This window comes from Pteropus alecto, unplaced genomic scaffold, assembly GCF_000325575.1.
Source record: "Pteropus alecto unplaced genomic scaffold, ASM32557v1 scaffold25, whole genome shotgun sequence".
Lineage (NCBI taxonomy): Eukaryota > Metazoa > Chordata > Mammalia > Chiroptera > Pteropodidae > Pteropus > Pteropus alecto.
The window spans coordinates 15,468,155-15,490,036 of record NW_006441955.1 but is presented as its reverse complement, the minus strand read 5'-3'; the positions used below and the strand labels follow the sequence as shown (position 1 = coordinate 15,490,036).

General features: G+C 35.8%; 1 protein-coding gene across 1 annotated transcript in view; it reads right to left on the bottom strand.

Annotated features, from left to right (window-relative positions):
* The window catches only part of PDE4B (phosphodiesterase 4B), a 398,194-nt gene that overhangs the window by 371,744 nt on the left and 4,568 nt on the right, over nucleotides 1-21,882 (bottom strand). Inside the window, exon 2 of the mRNA XM_006919293.2 lies at nucleotides 20,743-20,981. Within this exon, the coding sequence (XP_006919355.1) occupies nucleotides 20,743-20,981 (239 nt within the window). The remainder of the gene's footprint in view (nucleotides 1-20,742; nucleotides 20,982-21,882) is intronic.

The following is a 21,882-nucleotide window of genomic DNA, read 5'->3' as shown; positions in this document are numbered from 1 at the left end:
GAAATGGCTCAAAGAACATTGTATTCCTAAAGGAAAGATAGATGAGCAGCCAGTAAGGATACACACATACACACATACACACACACACACACACACACACACACACACACACACAAGCACACATACACAAAGGACATCAGAACTGATGAGCAAAAGTTTTAAGTCAATCATCCCCAAAAGAATAGCTATTCATCTGAACATTTCTTTGATCCAGAACACATTAACTAAAGAAAGACTCTGAAACCCTACAGCTGGCTCTGGATTACTCAAATCATTTCAAACTATTGAACACAGATTGATGCTGACAGCCAGAGATGCCATCATGGCTTTCCCATTAAAAGTATGTGGAAGTCAGCTAATGAACTGAGTCCTAACCAGGTTTGTCACTCAGTGGTTACTGGTGGTCACTTCTCTGGTTTCCTAAGGTATAATTGGAATGAATATATTTAACAACTGGCAGAACCCTAACTTTATTCCTTGAACTGTAATGTTATAATTGTTGTAGGAAAGCCAAGAAGAAGATTCTAAAAGTGACCCTACCATCCCTCCATGAAGATAATAAATTTTAAAAAATATTTATATCACATCTGTATTTATTTCCTTGGGCTATTGTAACAAAGTACCACAAACTGGTACTCACACTGGAATACAAGGTTTTAGCAGGGCCATACTCCCTCCAAAGTCTCTGAAGAAAGACCCTTCCTTGCCTCTTCCAGCTCTGGTAACTCCCAAGCATTCCTTGGCTTCTGACAGCACAACTCTAATCTCTGCCCCTTTCTGTCTTACCTCAACCTGTCTTCCTTCTGTATCTGTATCTGTGTCTAAACTCCCCTCTTCTTATAAATGACCACCTTACTTCAGAATGAGTACATCTTAACTAATTACATCTGCCATGACCCTATATCCAAATAAGGCCACATTCACAGGTACAAGAGATTAGGACTTCAATGTATCTTTTGCGGGATACAATTCAACCCACAACAGAATCTCAAAGGAATGGCAAAAATCAATGCCAACTTCAAAATCTTAAAAGATAAAGGAGTGATGGTCTCCAGTAGTACCCTCTATAATATACTAGTCGCACCCCTGCAAAATCTAGGGACCACAGAGGATTACAATGGACTACACAAGTTAACCCAGCAGCCACCTCAATTGTATCTACTGTACCAAATGTGATATATTTACCAGAATATATTAATACAGTCTTGGCTACCTAGTATGTCATCACTGAACTGACAAATGTTTTCCTTTTTCTTATCAGAAAAAAAGATCAGAAGATGTTCTCATTCACAGAGATAAATAACAGTGCCCATCCACAGTCTTGACCCAGGGCTGTGTTTACTCTCCTTCTCTGTTACAATATTGCCAGAAGAACCTTTGATCATCTGGACATTCTGTAGATTGTCACACTGGTTCACTATATTGATGATGTCACGCTAGTCATACCTGAAGAGCAGGAAGTGGTAAGTATTCTGGATGCCTTAGAAGGCACATATGCTCCAGAGGAAAACAAAACCCAGGAAGATTTAGAAGCCTGGCATATAGGTTAAGTTTCTAGGGGTCCAGTGTTCTGAGCATCCTGGGATATTCACTACAAACCAAAGGATAAGTTATTACCTTATATCTCCTAGCACTAAAAAAGAATGCTTGATACGCTTCTTAGAGTTTGAGAGACAGCATATAACACACTTGAGAATACCGTTTTGATCCATTTTTCAGATAGTGGAGAAAGCCTTTGAGTAGAGCTCAAGACCAGGAAAGACTCTGCATAAGAGCCAAGATTGTTGCTTGAGTCACATCACAAATGATGCTGGCGTATTTTGTGGTAGCAAAATTATGTACAGACAATGCACAATCTTAGGGTACTAGAGAAAAGCTATGACATCTGCAGCAGAGAACTATAAACTGTTGATAAATAATTCCTGGCATACTATCGGGCCTCAGTAGAAACTAAACATCAAACCATGGACCTCAAGTGATATCAAGTGACCGTGTGGCCAGAACTGCCCCATCACTAGCTGGATACAGCGATATGCAAGACATAGTTCATACCAGCACATCTCTTCCTAAGTCCATATTCTGTGACATCACTTTGGCAGCTTGAAATCAGCCACGGTGGAAATAATAACACCACAGAACTCAGCAAATACTACAAACCCAAGGTGGTACTTTTCATAGGCGATTATCCAGCACATTACTGACACTAATAGACTCAACAAATCATAAATTTAGGTGACCTCAGCAGTGATCCATTATAACATAGATGTGATACATCTGGGATCAAATGTGAGCAAGCCTAGATATATGTCTGTGCAGGGAGCTACACAAATATGTGTCCCAAACCCACATGTAATCTGTCACTGTTACAGCAATGCATCTTCCTCATTTCACACCTAAACTCATAAAGAGTTTCTTATGACCTATTGATGAGGAATAAAAAGCCCAAGATTGGTACATGGCTAGGTCAACTCAGTATATGGATATAAGCTGAAAATGAATTGCTGTTGCACCACAGAGTAGCTCTGAAAAAATAGCAGTTAAGGGAAGAAGAGAAGTGGCCTGAGGTTGGGATATATGGACAAGTGACTTAGCTGGCTGGTTCGTCAGGACTCTGGAACAAGCACAACTGAAAGGACAGGTACAGGAAGGTCTGGATAAGGGGCATGTAGATGGACCTATGAGAATGGGCACTAACCATGGGGACTGTCCATTTTATGTTCATATTGACCAGAGAGAAGCCACTGCAGAAGAATCGTAAAACACGTGCAGAATGACTCAGCTAGCAAATGTCGGCCAGACTTTGTATTTGGCTATCTTGAAGCCTGGTCAATAATCTTATGAACAGACTAGCCATGGTAATAGAAATGGTGACTATGAATGGACCTAATGGCAGGAGTCTCACTCTTCAAAGCTTATCTAGTAACTGCTGCTGCTTAATGATGGGCCTGCCAGCAATAGAGAGCAATGCACAGACCACTGCTCAAGGAGACCAACCTGTCTCTTGGTAGCAAATTGATTACATAGGACCAATTTCACCCAGGAAAGAGCTAACCAACATGTATTCTTGTTCTGGGTTTGCCTTTCTGGCTCACAGTGTCTCAGCCAGCCCACTATCCAATGACTCAAAGTATATGATGACCAAATTATAATCACATATAATATCAACCCGAGCCAAAGGATCCTTTTACAGCAAAGGAGTCATGGTGGACAGGAAATAACCAAAAAGTATACTCATCCTACCATCACCACACCATCCTGAAGCTGCCAGCTTTAGAAGGGAACATAATGGATTCTTAAAGTTGCCACTGAAGTGTCAGTTTGGAGATGACACCCTTGTAGGATGAGGCACTACCCTTTAGGATGAGCTATATACATTAAACCAATAGCCATTACATGGTTCTGTACCCTCAGATAGGAGAATACCTGTGCCAGGGAACCAAGGCACAGAGGTAGGTGTGGCCTTGCCCACCATTAGTCTGTGACCTGCTTCACCCTACCTTCTCATGATGATTATGGTCCACAATCCCTGCCTATACAGTAACTTCTTTCTTTGTTTACTGTCTACTGTCAAAAAGAGATGAAAATGACCTGATAGCAGCTATAGCTTTAAGTTTAGTGATACTCTTAATGTGTTTCCTGGTAGGAATGGCCTCCATCTAGAAACCATGACCACTAGACTCATAGAGCCGAACATGGAGTAATGGTAAGTCAATGGTCTCCAAATTGCCAAACTCAAGCCACACTCCTTTCTCTTATTTACTTGACCTATTTGCAGTATGAAAAATAATTGTTCCATGTTTCCTGACTCAGGTCTCTTTGTTCCTGTATTGCCAGAGCTGTTCATTCTCCTTTGCTTTTACTCTCTCTGTCTTCTTCCTCTTTTGAAATGCTGTTCTTTTCTCATTCTAGAATCTCATTTGGGAATTCCACTTCTCTGATCAATAAAAAATTCAACTATCATTTTATCTGTCAAGGCTTACAAACCAGCATCTCTACACCCAATCTCACATCCGAGTTAGACAAATATTTCCAATTGCTTGACAATACCCCAGGCCCATCATTTGCTTTCACATAAATATGTTCCTCTTGTGTTCTTCTTAATCTTGGAAAATTATGTGGCAAAAAAAAAATATTTGAGAAATGAATGATTCAATGAATGAATGGTATAACATCAATACAAGTAAGAATGGAACTATCTGAGAACAACAATTCTTAACATTTGAAAAATCTGACAACTTACTGGACCTTCACTACTAAAAATGCACATACTCCAATAAAATACATCTGGAGGTTACTACTACCTACCTGGAGAATTCAACATTTTTCGTTCCAAAATATATATTTAACCTGTAGTGTTTCCAGTTTCAACAAATGGCACCACTATCAATCCAGTCGCTCAAGCAAAAAGCATGGGATTGGTTTTCGATGCCTTCTTTTCCCAGACCTCTACATGCATCCTGCAGCAAGCCCTATCAATCCACTTAAAAAAACAAACAAACAAAAAAAAAAACAATTAAATCCTTTTACTTCTCTCCATCTTTACTGGCAACACTTTGTTTCAAATCACCTTCCTGCAATAGTCTCTCCTTCCACTTTACCCCTATAATTCATTATACCCCTAGCGGAAACACTATTTTTTTTTAAATTAAGTTTATCGGGGGTAACATTGGTTAATATAATAATATAATTTCAGGTGTACATTATCACTTGATATCTGTATATTCTATTGTATGTTTACCACCCAAAGACTAGTTTCCTTCAGCTACAATATATTTGATCCCCTTTACCCACTTCACCCTCCCCCTAAAATCGGATGATGTCTCATTGTTGTTTAAAACTTTATAATGACTTCCCATTGTTTTTGGAATAAAACAAAACTTTTTACTATAGCTTATAAATGACTAGGTGATCTAGCTGCTCTCAGCTTCTTCAATCCCAACTCCTTTCTCTCCCTCTTTTGTGCTCCAGCCACATTAGCTTCCCTTCTATTCGATTATACTAGGTTATTTCCCCACTCCAGGCTTTTATATCTCTATTCCCTCCACCTGTAATATCTCTCCCCATCCCCTATTTTTTGCATATCTTGGCTGTCTTTTATCATTTGGATGTCAATCAAATAGTATCTCTTCTTGGAGGACTTTCACAGCTACCTTATCTAAAATAGCATTCCTTTGCTCAGCTTACAATTATTTTATCATATCACCATATTTATTTCCTTCATCACATTATTTCATTTTGTAGTTTTTTGTTAATTATTTTGTTAATTATTGTAATCACTATTGTTATCAGCTTGCACCTCAATGAACAGACTCATGCCTTTCTCAGATAATTAACCAATTTGCTTAAGATAGCATTAATAAATGGACAGGATAATAAGAAGACAAAATGAAGGAATATTCAGCTCTTGTCACCCTGGCTGGCTCACCCAGATGTAAGAACCTATACAAGTGGATGTTTCTTGTCTGAGGGGCAACCAACTGACTAGCTTGGGCATTCTGTAAAACTCTTCCTGACATGCAAAGTATAGCTAGCATTTATTTTGAATATTAATATTTTAAGCTTAATGGATTCAGCTGTATAAATATACTTATGTAACTTATTTAAACTTTTAGATGACTGCCTTTGTGGGATTTGTGATCTGGGCATCCCCTTCACATAAACCTCCATGATCATTGTACATCACTCCCAGTTATTACTTATGATACAGGTTCATCTGCTGTAACAGAGAGAAGCACATAACAAGGATTTTACTTCACATTAAAATCCAGCCCAGTGTGGTGGCTCTCCATGAAGTTGTCACATGCACAGGGCCCTTCAGTTCTCGTACTCCATCAGGCCTGTGGTGTTACCTTAACCACATAGTGTAAGACATCTTACCACCGCATACCCTTTCCATTCAAAAGAAAATGAAAAAGTGGAAGGAGAAGTATGCCCTCTGATGTCAAAGGTATGTTCTGGCCAGAACCTAGGTTCTAGCTAGACTAGAAGGAAGCTTCAAGAAAGGCTCAAAAGTATGGTCTATTTTCTGGGTCATGTGCTCAGTTACAACTCTGCAGTTTTCCTACTGTTAGAGAAAAGGAAAGAATGACTTATTAAGGATTTTCTGTTACATGTCCCTATTAGAATGTAAATGTCACAAAAACAGGATTTCTCTGTCTTTTTTAAATCATTATAGCCCAGCTCCTAGAACAGTGCCTAGTGCATTATCCTCCTCTGCCTATTTTCCTTGCCTTTGTCCTGATCATCACTGCTCACTTGGACTAAAGCAGTATATTTCTAAATTATCTGTCTCCTCTCCAATCTTATCTTCCACACTGCTATCAAAGAGAACTATTTAGAATAAAAACATTCTTTCATTTTGTCTCACTTCTTAAAGCCCTTCAGTAGTTCACCAACATCCTCAGGACAAAATCCAATGGGCCACGAAAGACTTTGAGGTCCTTACCAACTGCATCTCCTAACGCTCACCCTGTTCTCCAGACAAATGAAACTGAATATAGTTCCTTCAATGTGCAATCCTCTTTTATGCTTTATGAGTTTACACAGATATTATTCAACCCAGGAAGAACAGCCACTCACTCTTCTGCATTACCACCCTACCTTGTACATACTACAACTGACATTATTTTGTCATTTTCCAAATTTACATGTCTGCTTCTTCTTCTAGGCTATAACTACTGAAAGGAAGAGCAGAGATCATGTCTTGTTTATCCCTCAGTTCTCAGACCTGAACTTTTTTTTTTGTCTGAAATAACCCCATGTTTAAAGGAATAAAGCACTAAGAAACCTGTTTCATTTGGGCCCTTAGTATTCCCTGCTGGATATGGGGCAGTTCTGTGCACAGGAAGTTACAGACACCAGGATGAATGACACATAATAAACGGCTAAAGAATTCCTCAAGGAGAAAGGTGCTGGCTCTGACTAAAGTGAAACAAGGCTGAGAGGGTGGTAACAAGAGGGTGGGCTGGGGTTTTATTATGGTTGAGGGGGATGACTCTGGGGTGAGGGTTCCTAGAAAGGGCAGGAGTTTGCATAGTTTGACTTCTTCATAGGCACCAAGGTAAGGAGTGCCAAATTTTCTTCTCTTTCCTAAAGGGGAAAGGGCAAGGTAGAGAGTTGAAACTGTCAGCCATCAGACATCAAAATTGGAGCCTTTCTAGCAAAAGCAACAAAAGCAAGAATAAACAAGTGGGACTCATCCAACTTAAAAGCTCCTACACAGCAAAGAAACCATCAAAATGAAAAGGCAACCTAATGAATGAGAGAAAATATTTGCAAATCACATATCTGGTAAAGGGTTAATGTCCAAAATGTATAAAGAACTCATACAACTCAATAGCAAAAAAAAAAAAAAAAAAAAAACCAATTTAAAAACTGGCAAAAGATCTGAATAGACATTTTTCCTAAGAAGATATACAGGTAGCCAACAGGTACATGAAAATACACACAACATCACTAATCATTATGGAAATGCAAATGAAAACCACAGTGAGGTATCTTCTCACACCTGACAGAATGGCTCTTAGCAAAAAGACAAGAAATAACAAGTGTCGGCTAGGATGTGGAAAAAAGGGAAGCCTTGTGCACTATCGGTGGAAAGTCAGTTGGTGCAGCCACTATGGAAAACAGTATAGAATGTCATCGAAAATTAAAAATAGTACAACCAAATGACCCAGTAATTCTACTTTTGGATATTTATCCTAAGAAAACAAAAACCTTAACTCAAACGGATATATGCAGAACCAAGTTCACTGCACCACTATTTACAACAGACAAGATATGGAAACAACCTAAGTGTCCATCAATGGATGAATGGATAAAGAAGATAAGGAGTGTGGGGAGAGGGAGGAGGAGGTGAAATGGTGAAGGGAGTCAAAAGGAACAAACTTCCAGTTATTATAAAAAATTAAGTCCAAGGGATGTAATGTACAGCATGGTGACTTTAGTTAACAATGCTATATTACATATTTGAAAGCTGCTGAGAGTAAATCTTAAATGTTATAAGAAGAAAAAAATTCTGTAACTATGTATGGTGGTGGATGTTTACTAAACTTATTGTGGTGATCATTTTGCAATATATACAAATATTAAATCATTCAACCAAATGACCCAGTAATTCTACTTTTGGATATTTATCCTAAGAAAACAAAAACCTTAACTCAAACGGATATATGCAGAACCAAGTTCACTGCACCACTATTTACAACAGACAAGATATGGAAACAACCTAAGTGTCCATCAATGGATGAATGGATAAAGAAGATAAGGAGTGTGGGGAGAGGGAGGAGGAGGTGAAATGGTGAAGGGAGTCAAAAGGAACAAACTTCCAGTTATTATAAAAAATTAAGTCCAAGGGATGTAATGTACAGCATGGTGACTTTAGTTAACAATGCTATATTACATATTTGAAAGCTGCTGAGAGTAAATCTTAAATGTTATAAGAAGAAAAAAATTCTGTAACTATGTATGGTGGTGGATGTTTACTAAACTTATTGTGGTGATCATTTTGCAATATATACAAATATTAAATCATTATGTTGTACATTTGAAACTAATATAATGTATGTCAATTGTACCTCAATATAAAAAATGAAGTCTTTATTATGCAACCCCATATACCAATGATTAAACTTTGCTTGAAACCAGTTTTGTTTGTTTTTGCTTTACCTTAAGAAATAATGCCCACCTCACAAGATTGTTGTGGAATTAAATTTAAATAAAATAGAGAGTAGACAGGACATTAAATATTACAATGTGTTATAATGAGAATATTATCTATACTGTAAAGTATTACACTTATTATTAGAATCATATCTGCCAGATACTATCTTAAGCACTTTCTACATAAAACCTGCACTTCCTATATTCTAATATAATTTTCACCTGATTGATAACAGAATATACAAGCAATGAGGTGTGGAGGTGATGATGTATGATTTTAGATATCCATTGTCCATATATCTCACATACCTGAGACAGGGAGCCCAGAAGCAGGGTGGGGAGTTGAGAATTGCTGACTTGTAGATTGCAGTGCTTGATGCACAAGTCAGAAGTGCAGTTTCTGTAGTCAAAAGATTTCAGTGGGTGGTAAGAAGCCTGGGAAATGCTGAACAGATGTGTGTGTCATCAATTTCCCATCCTCACACCAGCTTTTGTTGAATTGATGGCATTTGTGCACTGGATCTGTGGGTATTCTGATCTTTAAAACAGGGCTTTAGGATCTGTAGTTGAGAGCCCAAAAGTATAAAATATTTTTACTGAAAACCTCCTCAGACCACAAACTTGTGACAGACTGTGGGAGCAATAAAGTACATCCCGTGTTTCTGAGCCACCACCTCAGTGGGCTGACCACTTTCCCCCTTTGTGATGAGAATGGCTGCTTCCAGCCTTCCAAAAAGCAACAGGGAAACTGACACCACTCTCCCCAACGAAAGTGAAATTCGGGGCAGTGAACATTAAGGACATCACATCTAAGTGAATAGTTGCCCAAATAGAATCATCATATTCACAACTGAAACATTTAGAGAAGCGAAGCACAGCCCTCAGGCAGATGGAGGTGGGAGACAAGCAAACTGATATTTATAATTTTCTTTGAGGGAATAACAAAAGAGAAGCCAGAATTGTTTCTTATGAAAAAGTGCACCATTAGGAAAATCTTGAAACAAGACACCTTGCCTTCTTTATCTTTATGTCCTTCCTCTCCTATCCAACTGAAAATGAGAGGACGATATTTCTATTGTATCAAGATGTGAGCATTCTTAAAGCGGTACTTTCATCTCCCACCTGGGAGTTCGATCCCACAGGTCAGTTGGTTTGGCATAGGAGAAAAAAACGCCACCAGACAAAAACTCATCCGTGGTGATCTGGAACAAGGTCTGCCTTCAGCTGAAAGGAGAGCAGAGGGCGCACTGCCCTTATTCTCAGCAGATGACCTAAACTCCTTCTTCTCTGAGAAAATCTAGGCCAGCGTTCTCAAAATGTAGTCCCCCAGGTGAGTTCCATTAAGTATCACATGAAGAACGTGTGAGAACTACAGGGTCTCAGACCCTATCCCAGACTCTCAACTCTAGGTTGGGGTCCAGCAATCTGTTTTCCAGTAAGTCTTACAGGTGATTCCATGTTCTCTGATATTTGACAACCACCGATCACCTCTGGAGATGAGATTCACCTATTTCTCTCCTTGACATTTCCAATATATTCATTCTGCCTTGAATTTACATATCAAAAAAGATGAGATTTCTAATCTTGTCTAAAGTTCATCTTTTCCCCTGTGCCCTCCCACTCTATTCTATATCAATTACTGCCCATATGTCTTATCTTTAATCTCTCCCCAATCTTCTGGTTCCTTCTGTTCAGCATACATAACTGTCTGCACATTCTAACATTTCTCCTCAATCTTGCCTACCCCAAACCACTTCCATTCTCATCGCCCACAGGGCCCCAAGGCCCCGGTCTTTCACTAACGAAAATCTTTAGTAGTATTTTACACTATCCTTTCTCCCTCAGTTCTAATTTATGCTTTTCTAAAGTTTTAGCTTGTCCTCCGGTATCACTTTTAATATCACATTCAGTATACAAAAGAATATATATACCTACCCAACAGAACTAGAGCATTACTAATGCATTGCTGTGCATTCCGACCCACCCTTCTGCCTCCCATTCTTAAACCCAGTGCATTCTGACTCCACAACTCTATGAAGACTTTCACTGGTCATACCAGCGTCCACTAAATTAAATTATTCAAAGGTCTTTTCTCAGTCCTCATCTTATACTCTGTGTAACGTCTTTCATAACCAAACCTTGCCTGTGGCTTAACTCTCCTTTTGTAATAATTCTCTATTCTAGTTCTCCTATGGTTCAGATTGTTCATTTTATGTCTTTCCCCTGGCTCCTCTTCTCCCTTATTTGGCCTCATATTATTATTATTCCTTAGGGCTATCCCCTTAGTTCAAGATAAAAATTGATCCTGATTAATCTCTGCATACTTGGTCTGGGCAATCTCATTCATTCCATTACTTCATTACCACTTGTACATCTGTGATCTCCAAAGTATTAGGCCAATACACTTTTTTAACTGCTTCCAGACAATGTCCACTTAGTATATATCTAAAGTAATTTAAACCCATCCTATTAAAAACTAAACGCACCATCTTTCATTTCATGCTTTATCCCACCCCACCCTCTGCCATTTTTTTGGCCTTCTTCTTGGCATTACCATTCATCCAGCTGATCAAGCTGGAAACCACTAGATGTTCATGGCTTCTTTTCCTTGCTCCTAATCCACATTCAACTAAGCACCAATTTCCATCCATTCAACCCCAACATGGCTCACATTTTCCTCCTCCCTTTCATTCCCATATCTTCTTTCCTGCTTAAATCCCTTAGCATTTATCATCCATCTCACTCTGAAATCTTCTCTCTAGATTTCAAACCTCATATCTTTCTCTTTCCAAGTAATCTCTACATTGTCTCTTATTACCTTACTAAATACAGATCTATATTTAAAAATTTCACTTTCTTTAAAAAAAAAGAAACTTCAATGGCTTTCATTTATTAATTTGGATAAAGCCAAAACTTCAACCCTTTGTGTTCTAAACACTGCCCACCTTTTAAAACTCATCTTTCCTACTTTTTATTTAAGTCATATCTCCTCCCATACCTTCTCATATACCCTGCATACCCTATGAGCACTCGCATTCCTTGAATATGTCACTTTGTCTCAAGTAGTCATGGTCATCTTTATGCTATTTCCTCTGCCTAGAATGTTTTCTCCATTTCTTTCAAGCACACAGATATTTACTCAGCTTCAAGGTCAAGGACAAATATCGGCTTTCGCTGTTACTTCTCCCCTCTAAAGAATTAATTGTTCTTCACCTGTATTCTTATTCTAGAACTAAACATATGGCATTATATTAATTACATTTGTTTTTCTCACTAAAGTCTGAAGGTGTTGAAGCTTCATTTTTGTTCAACACGCTCCCTGAGCCCTTGGCAACCACCGGTCTTCTACTGTCTCTATAATTTTGCTTTTATTCTAGAACACCATATAATTGAAATCATATAGCATGTTTCCTTTTCATACTGAACTTTTTCACTTAGCAACATAAATTTAATATTCATCCATGTCTTTTTGTGGTTTGATAGCTTATTTCTTTTTATCACTGAGTATTATTCCATTGTATAGATGTACCATAATTTATCGATTCACCTATTAAAAGGCATCTTGGTTGTCTCCATTTTTTGGTAATTTTGAATAAAACTATTATAAAGATTTTTGTGCAAGTTTCTGTATGAATATAAGTTTTAAAATCAGTTAAGTAAATACCTAGGAACATGACTGCCAGATCATATGGTAACATTTTGTAAAATCTGCCAAACTCTTTTCCAAAGTGGCTGTGCCATTTTACATTTGCACCAGCAATGAAAGAGAGTTCTTGTTATTCTATAATCTTGCCAGTAATCTGTATTGTCAGTTTGGGGTGGAGGGTTTAGCCATTCTAATAAGTGTGTGGTAGTATCATTATTGTTTTAATTGGAAATTCTCTAACAGCAGATGATGTTGAATGTCTTTTGAAATGCTCACTCGCCATCTGCATATTTTCTTTGATTAGTCATTTCTTCATATCACAGGCCCATTTTCTAATGGAATCATTTGTTTATTTGTTGTTGAATTTTCTAAGTTTCTTGCATATTTTGGGTACAAGTTCATTACCAAATATGTATTTTGAAAATGTTTTCTCTTAGTCTGTAGCTTGTCTTTTCATCTTTTTAACACTGTCTTTCACACAGCAGAAGTTTTAATTTGTCAAAGTTCAACTTATCAATTTTTTCTGTCACAGATCATTCTTTGGTGTTATCAAAAAACTTGTGGCCAAATCCAAGGTCACCTAGCTTTTATTTTATCTTCCAGGAGTTGTGTAGTTTTACATTTTGGTCTATGATCCATTTTGAGTTAATTTTTGAGAACGGTGTAAGGCTTATGTCTTGATTCTTTTTTTTTTAGTGTGTGTATGGGGATGGGGTACGCATATGGATGGTAAATTGTTCCAGCATTATTTATTGAAAAAACTATCCTTTCCTGACTGAATTTCCTTTGATTTCTGGGCTCTCTATTCTGTTCCACTGACCTATGCCAATATAATTCTTTTGCCAGTATAATGCTATATTGATCACTGTAGCTTTATAGTAAATCTTGAAATCAGATAGTGTGTCTTCCAACATTTTTTTCTTTTTCAATACTATGATGGCTTATTCTAGATCTTTTGCTTCTCACATAAAGTTTAGGATCAGTTTGTAAATATGTATAAAATAGTTTGCTGGGATTGACTGAAATTTCATTGAATCTGTAGATTAAATTAGGGAAAATTATACCCTAATAATTTTGAATCTTTTAATCCATGAGCATAGTATGTCTGTTTATTTAGACTCTCTTTGATTTTTTATCAAAATTATATAGTTTTCTGCATATGTATCCTGTACATAGTTTTAGATTTACATCTAAATAACTTTTTTGTTTTCATGCTATTGTAAATGGTATTTGTTATTATTATTTCAAATTGCAATTGTTCATTTCCATTGTATAGGGAAGCTAACAATTTTATATATAAACTTTGTCATCTACAAACTTGCTATACTCATTTATAAGCTCCAGGAGTTAGTTTTTGTTTGTTTTTTATTTGTCAATTCCTTAGGATTTTCTGCATAGACAGTCATGTCATCTGCAAACAACGACTATTTTATTTCTTCCTTTCTAAACTGTAAACCTTATTTCCCTTTCTTGTCTTATTGCACTAACTAGAACTTCCAGTATAATATTGAATAAGTTTAGTCAGACAGGACAAACTTACTCTGGTCTCAATCTTAAAAAGCACCTAATTTCTGACTATTAAGTATGTTAGCTATAGGTTTTTTATAGAAGTCTTCAAGTTGAGGAAATTCCCCATTATTTCTAGTTTGATGAGAGTTTTTCTCATGAATGGGTATTGGATATTGCCAAATGTTTTTTCTGTATCAATTGATAGGATTATATGATTGTTCTTCAGTCTGTTAGTGTAGCAGATTGTATTGACTGACTTTCAAGTGTTGAACTGCCTTGCATATCTGGAATAAATCCCACTTGGCTATGGCATATAATCTTTTTTATACATTGTTGAATTTTACTTGCTTTTGAAGATTTTTGAATCTATATTCATGGGAGATATTGGTTCATAATTTTCCTTTCTCGTAATGTCTTTGTCTTTTGGGTATTATGATAATGATCGTCTCATTACTGCCTATTTCAATTTTCTGGATTAGACTGTGGAGAATTGATATCATTTCTTCAACGATATATTCTGTCTACTTCAGTCTTCTAAAATAGATTGTGGAGAATTGGTATCATTTCTTCCTTAAATGTTTGGTAAAATTCATCAATGAAACCATCTAAGTCTGGAGCTGTCTTTTTTGATAAGTTATTAATTTTCTTTTCAATATCTTTAATAGAAGTAGGCCTATTTGTGTTATCTATTTATCCGCTGAGTTTTGATACTTTGCATCTTTCAAGGAATTAGTCAATTTCACTTAAATTTTCAAATATGTAAGTATAGAGTTGTTCACAGTATTTCTTTATTATTCTTTTAATCAATAGTGATGATCTCTATTTTGTTTTTTAAAGTGTTAACCTGTGTTTTTTCTTTTTTTCCTCAGTTAAGCTGGCCAGAGGTTTTATCAAAGTATTGCTTTTCAAAGAACCACATTTTGGTTCCATTGTTTTATCTATTGTTTTCCTGTTTTCAATTGCACTGATTTCTGCTCTAATTTTTATTGTTGGTTTTCTTCTGCTTGTTTTAGTCTTAAGTTATTCCTTTTCTTTCTAGTTTTCTAAGATAGAAGCTTTATTGATTTTAGCTCTTTGTTCTTGTCAAAAATATACATACTTATATATGTGCACATACATACATATACAAAATGCTATAAATTTCCCTTTAAACACTACTTTTGCTGCATTCCACAAATTATGATAAACTGTATTTTTATTTTCACTTAGTTTGAAATATTTTTTATTTTCTCTTGCAATTTCTCTTTGATCTACCTGTTATTTAGAATTTGGTTGTTTAATCCCCATATATTTCGGGTTTTCTAGTTGTCTTTCTGTTATAGATTTCTTGTTTAATTCCATTGTGGTCTGAGAATATACTTTGTAGGATTTTTATTCTTTTAAATTCGTTAAGGTGTGTGTTATAGCCCAGAAGAGTTGCATCTTGGTGAATATTCATGCAAGCTTGAGAAGAATGTGTATTCTGCTGTTGTGGAATGGAGTGTCTAAAAAAATTCAATTAAATTAACTTGATTGGTAGTACTGTTCAGGTTAAATATATCTGTAAAAATTTTCTGCTTGTTTGGTCTATAAATAACTGAAAGGGAGGTATTGAAGTCTACAACTATAATTGTGGATCTGTCTTATTTATCCTTGCAGATCTATTAGTTTTTGCCTCATGTATTTTGATGTTCTGTTGTTAGGTGCATATACATTAATCATTACTATGTCTTCTTTTGTAATGGGCCTCTTTATCCGTGATAATTCTCCTTGATTTGAAGTCTGCTTTAACTAAAGTTAATATCATTACTCTAGCTTTCTTTTGATTAGTATCAGTATAGTATATCTTTCTCCATTGCTTTATTATTAACAAATCTAAATCTTTGTATTTAAAGTGGGATTCTTGTAGATGACATACAGTTGGGTCTTGTATTGTTTATCCACTCAACAATCTCTGTCTTATAGTGTATTTAGACCACTGGTATTCACATATAGTTGGGTTATTATCTATGATATTTACAGCTGTTTGTATTCATTGTTCTTATTCTTTGTCTCAACTCCCCCCTTTTACTGACTTCTCTAGTTTTAACTGAACATTTTATTTGATTCTATTTTTCTCCTCTCTTAGAATATCAATTATACTTTTTTAAAAAAATAGTGGTTTTTCTAAAGTTTTCAATATATATTTTAATTAATCTAAATCTGCCTTACTGTATAGTGCAGGCGCTTTAAACTGGAATACCTCCAATTGTTCCCTCCTGTCCATTATGGCATGGCTGTCACTCATTTCACTTATCTATATATACTATACATTGTTACTATAATTCCTTTAATCAGTTGTGTTTTATATAGTCAATAAATATTAGTTAAGAAAACTAACATTATTTATCTTTATTTCTTCTCTTTCACTCTTCTTTTCCTTATGTAGGTACAAGTTTATGCCCTATATCATTTGCCTCCTCAATGAAAAACTTTTATTATCATTTCTTTGAGGGCAGAAGTGTTGATGATGAATTATCTTATGTTTCATTTTCATGAAAAGTATTTATTTCTCCTTCATTTTTGAAGAATAATTTTGCTGGTTACAGAATTATAGGTTGTTAGGGCGGTTTCTTTCAACATTTTAAATAATAGACTTTACTCTGTTCTTGTTTTTATGATTTCTAACAAGAAGTTTGCTGTAATTATTATCCTTGCTCATCTCTGTATATCAGTGATCCCCAAACTTTTTGGCACCAGGAACTGGTGCTCCTAAGAGAAGCAAATGCCTGATGATCTGAGGAGGAACTGAGGTGGTGATGCTAGCACTGGGGAGTGGCTGCAAAACAGATGAAGAAGCTTCACTGGCTTACCCACTGCTCACCTCCTGCTGTGCAGCCAGGTTCCTAACAGGCCACGGACCAATACTGTTCCATGGCCCACAGGTTGGGGACCCCTGCTGTATACGACTTTTATTCTTTGGCTTTTTAAAAGATTTTATCTTTGTTTTGGTTTCTCTGTAGTTGGAATATTATATGTCTAGGTGTAAACTTTTTGGTATTTATTTTTATGGGTAGTCTCTAACCTTCCTAAATTTGTAGTTTAGTGTCTGTCATCAATTTTAGAAAGTTCTCAGCCATTACTTCAATATTTACTTCTGCTCCATTGTCTTTTCTTCACTTTTGACACTGTAAATTGTATATGTTATACCTTTTGAAGTTGTCCCATTGTTCTTGGATGTTCCGTTGTTTGTGTGTTTGTTTTAGGTTTGGGGTTTTGTGGTTTTTTTTTTTTTTCTCTCTCTCTCTACATTTCATTATGGAAAGTTTCTGTTCAACTAACTTCAACCTCAGTGATTCTTTCCTCAGCTTTATACAGTCTACTGATAAGCTCATCACAGGCATTCTTCATTTATGTTACAGAGTTTGATTTCTAGTATTTCCTTTTGATTCTGTCTTAAGGTTTCCAACTCTCTGCTTTATGAAACTCATCTCTTCTTGATTATTGCTTACTTTTTCCATTAGAGCCTTATATTCACCGGTCATTTTAAATTCCCTTTTAATAATTCTTACATCTGTGACACATCTGGATCTAATTCTGATGGTTGCTTTGTTCCTTCAGACTGTGTTTGTTCTTGACTTTTAGCACGTCTTGTAATTTTTGTTGTTGTTGAAAGTGCAACATGGTATATCAGGTATGAGGAACTAAAGCAGGCATTTAGTATGAAGTGTGGTCTTAATCTTGCCAGGTTTTGGCTGTGTTAAATGTTTGCTACAGTTGTGGATGTTGGAGGCTTCAAACTTTTCTAATGTATTAGTTTTTGTCTCTCCTGTTTCCTTTAGGCTTTCCTAGGAACTCCTTCTTAGATGAAGTGTTTCTTGTAGTTTTTTAAGCTGTAATCCACTCTTGTTATCCTGAAACCCTGTTGGTATAGTGGTAAGGTATTTGGGAGAAGAAGCATTCCATAATTTTCTGATTAAACTTCAGTTTTTTAGTGGACCTATGTCACAAGTTTCCTGGCTTCTCTGCCCCTTAGGTAAGATAGGTAGGCTAGAAGGGGCTAGCATTGAGGAAATATCTTCCCTCTAGGAGCAATGTGGCTCTGGTAAAGTATTCTACACTGAAGAGTAAGACTTTCTGGAGAACACTCTAGGCATATTTCATAATGGTTACTTTTTCCCTCCCTGTGCCACAGCCAAAAGTGATGCCCATCTCCTTGTATTCATGCCTTTGCACAATTCTTCCCTTTGTATGGTGTCTAGACCTAATGAAGAGAACATGTACAAGTGATGAGATATCACTTCCAAGAGTAAGTTGTAAAAGACTTTGACTTCTATCTTGCTCTCTCTCTCTCTCTCTCTCTCCCTGCCTTTGTTCTGAAAAATGTCATGTTAGGAGTAGGCCTATAGAGAGGTCATGTGGCAAGGGTCTGATGTTTCCAGTCAAGAAGCAGCAAGGACCTGAACCTGTCAACAACTGTGTGAGTGAGCATGGAAGCAGATCTCACCCACCGAGGCGAGCCTCAAAATGAATGCAACACTGGTCAATAACCTGTTTCCAGCCATGTGAGAAACCCAGTCAGGGGCACTCAGATAAGCCACAACTAGATTCTTGATCCTGTTACTTTAAACTACTAAGTTTTAAAATTATTTGCTATACAGCTGTTGATAAATAATACATTTAGGGAAAATAAAACTACATAAAATTACCTAGCATATTTAAAAAGTAAATAAATACAAACTCTAAAAGTAAAAAATATAACAATCAAAATTGAAAATTCAATATGAGATTTAACATCAAATTAGACATAGTTGAAAACAGAATTAGCAAACAAGAAGAGAAGTCAAAAGCAATTACCAGAATAAAACCCAAAAAGACAAATTGATTTAGAACTATATATATACATATACACAAGAGAATAGAGTCAATGGTTGAATATTCTCATACTTTAAAAAAGTATCCAGGTAATTAAAATAAAACAGAAATGTTATGAATGAATTACTAATATGTGTTGTTAGCTGATTACATGATATAAACTCTCTGGATAATGGCTAAATTCTCCATTTCACTATAAACTACTGGCACCTAGCATGAGGCTGCTGATACTTGAGACATAGTTACTGATTTTCAAAAGGATTTATTGGCTAATGTTTGAGGGGAGAGAAACTAACTTTTGTTGGTTGCTTAACATATGGTTTTTACTAAACTAGGTACCTTATAGAGATCCACATTTAATCCTCACAACAATCTATGGGGTGAGTACAATTGCTCTTTTCATACAGATAAACATATTCAATTTAGAGAGGTAGACAAGTATGTCCCAAATATCAGAGTCTGGATTTGATACTTCTACAGGTGGGACAATTCCACAATTACCACAGTGTCCTTTGGTTAAATGAACTTAAACTTTACAAGGTACATTTTACTTGGAGTGTTATTTTAATAGGCAGAGCACCAACAGCTGCCAAAACTGGACTCCCATTGTGACAGTCATAACTTTTTAAGTTGCTGGATTGTGAAGAACTTCTGGGGAGGAGTCTGGGATCGTAATAGGAATAATCAGAGAGCTCAAGAAAGCATATATATACTAACAGCTACAAAGCATTTCAATATTGCAACAACTAGCACCACTATACCACTGTCAACCTGCTCAAAAATATATCTGTCTTTAAGACTCCAAATCTATTACGCAGAAACATAACCAAGACTAATGACAGAAGCTATGTGATCAAGTAAACAGCGTGGGATCAATATGTCCATTTTAGTTCTCAACGATTGGCTATGAGTATTCTAATGTTAATTCAGCTGAACAGAAGGTTTAAGTCAGTGCTTCTCAGATTTTTAACCTGTTCTCCCTAGAATATGTTAACATGCTTCTTTATCACATACAGGCTGGTGAATCATTTCATATTAATAACTATGATAACTGGTGTTTCGGGGATATAATTCTTAGTGTATTTGTTAACTATCAATTAAAAGATGTCTTGCATCAGCCAACAAGCACATACTGAGCTACTCATCAGCACTGTGGCAAGAGTATAAGGCACGACGTAGAAATCACAGATTTTAATTATTTACTGGAATGGTATTGTACAATAATTTAATATGTTCAATCCTCCTTAATAAGTGATTTAAACAAAAAAGTGATTTTAAAAGCACTTAAAATTATGTGATGTATAGAGAAAATATTTTTTATTTTAATGATAAAGCTCCATGTTGTGTAAGCAGCCTATTTTTGCAAAAATGTTTGAAAATTATACAGAGGGAATAAAAAGAAAAAAAAGAGAAAATGCTAATTATTAAGTATATGATAATATACGCATTTGAAGCAGTGTCATGGCACAATATTAACCACAATGTTAAGATGATACACACTTGATTAACTTTTCAACATTAGATTAAAATAGTCTCTTTCACAAATATAGACTCTGCAAAATAGTCCAAGCACAATTTTCATTCCTCTTTTGATTTACAATGAAGTGTTTTATTTTATGGTTAATCACAAACTGAGATTAGTAAAGTGAGATTACAACAAAAAGAAGCTAGGAATAATTATATGTAGAATACAGCAGTAAAAATATCTCCTATTATATATGCATATACACATATACATATTTTTCCTTTAGGTACTCTGATAGGATTTTGCTTTAGCTTTATTAAATTAAAACATATTGATGCTCACTAAATAGTTCCTTTAAAAAAACACCATACGCAATGATTTTGTTTTCCTTTGACATTAATAAAAATGTATCTTATTTCTTCCTCAATAGACTCCTTCCAATCTAAAGAGGTAGAAAATATCTCCACTTTAAAAAGCCTCGTCTTGTTACCCAAAGGGAAACAAATTGTCAAAAATGTCAATAGCCTTAGTTATTCCACAGAAAGCTAATATCTAATAGCAGGAAACTGTATTTGGAGTAATTGGAAAATAAAACTTAGAATTGACATTTAATTTTGAGGCTACTCACCACTCCTGGCTTACAGTTGTAATAGCAATGCTCGGAAGTGTCATCAAAGGTAGCGTGGTCGGTCTAGAAATGCCATCACCCTCGGGAGTCCTGGCCCTTTCACTCTGTCTTTGGGACAGTGGTGGTAACTGTAAATTTCCTGAGCAACACCTTCTCCCTCTCCAGAGGTCGATCCCAAGTGTGTTACTGGAAGAACTGTAGGATTTACTCAAGCTACATTCAAAATAATCTTTAACATTCTGGAGGAAACACAGAGAAAGAAAAAAAGAAAAAAATAAGAAAATTCAATTGTTTAAAATGATGCACAGTAGAGTAATATAAGAAACTAAATGATCATGTTGTTACTCATAAAGTCCCGATTCATTATCTCATAATTAGCATCTAACACTACGTCAAAAGCTTATTAAGAAGAAATAAGACGGGAAGTGAGGAGTTAATTGTCAGCTTTCAGAATAAACATATCAGTTGCAGATTCTTGGTGACATTTAGGGATTGTAGATAATATTTACCATTCGTGACATGTGGATTGGAGGGATTTTTATCTTCTTTCTCCTTTTTAAATTTTTCTTTTTTCTTTCTTTCCCTTTTTTTATTTGCTAAAATGAAAGCTTATAAGTGAAAATATATTTATAAATCAATGATTTCATTCTGCAACATGGGAACAAACTATACTGGCTAAAGTCAAAGGTTTCTTGTTTAGTATTTGAAAGTAAAAATATTTTCTATCATAGAACAGCAAGATATTGATAATTATGGAATTATGAGTGACTGACTAGTACTGTTCCTATAAAAAGGTCTTCTCAGGGTTGAGGTTTCTTTTTATTATTATTCAAATTATATAAGGGCTCAGAAAAAAAGAATATAATTTATTCAGTGATGAGCTGAACTACCATATTCAATACTTACCCTAATGCTGACATGAATGGAATACTTATGAGAAGATAAAGGCTCTGTACCATAACCAACAATAAGAGTTATTCATTCTTTCTCTTATCTCTTGGTGACTATGGTTCCTGGTACTGTGAGAAGTGAGGGTCCCAAATGAGCCTGGTGTACCATTCATACCAGCTCAAAGAAAAGGTTATAGCACTGCAATTGGCCACTGATTGCAACTTGGAGTCTAAAAGATATTGCTACTCT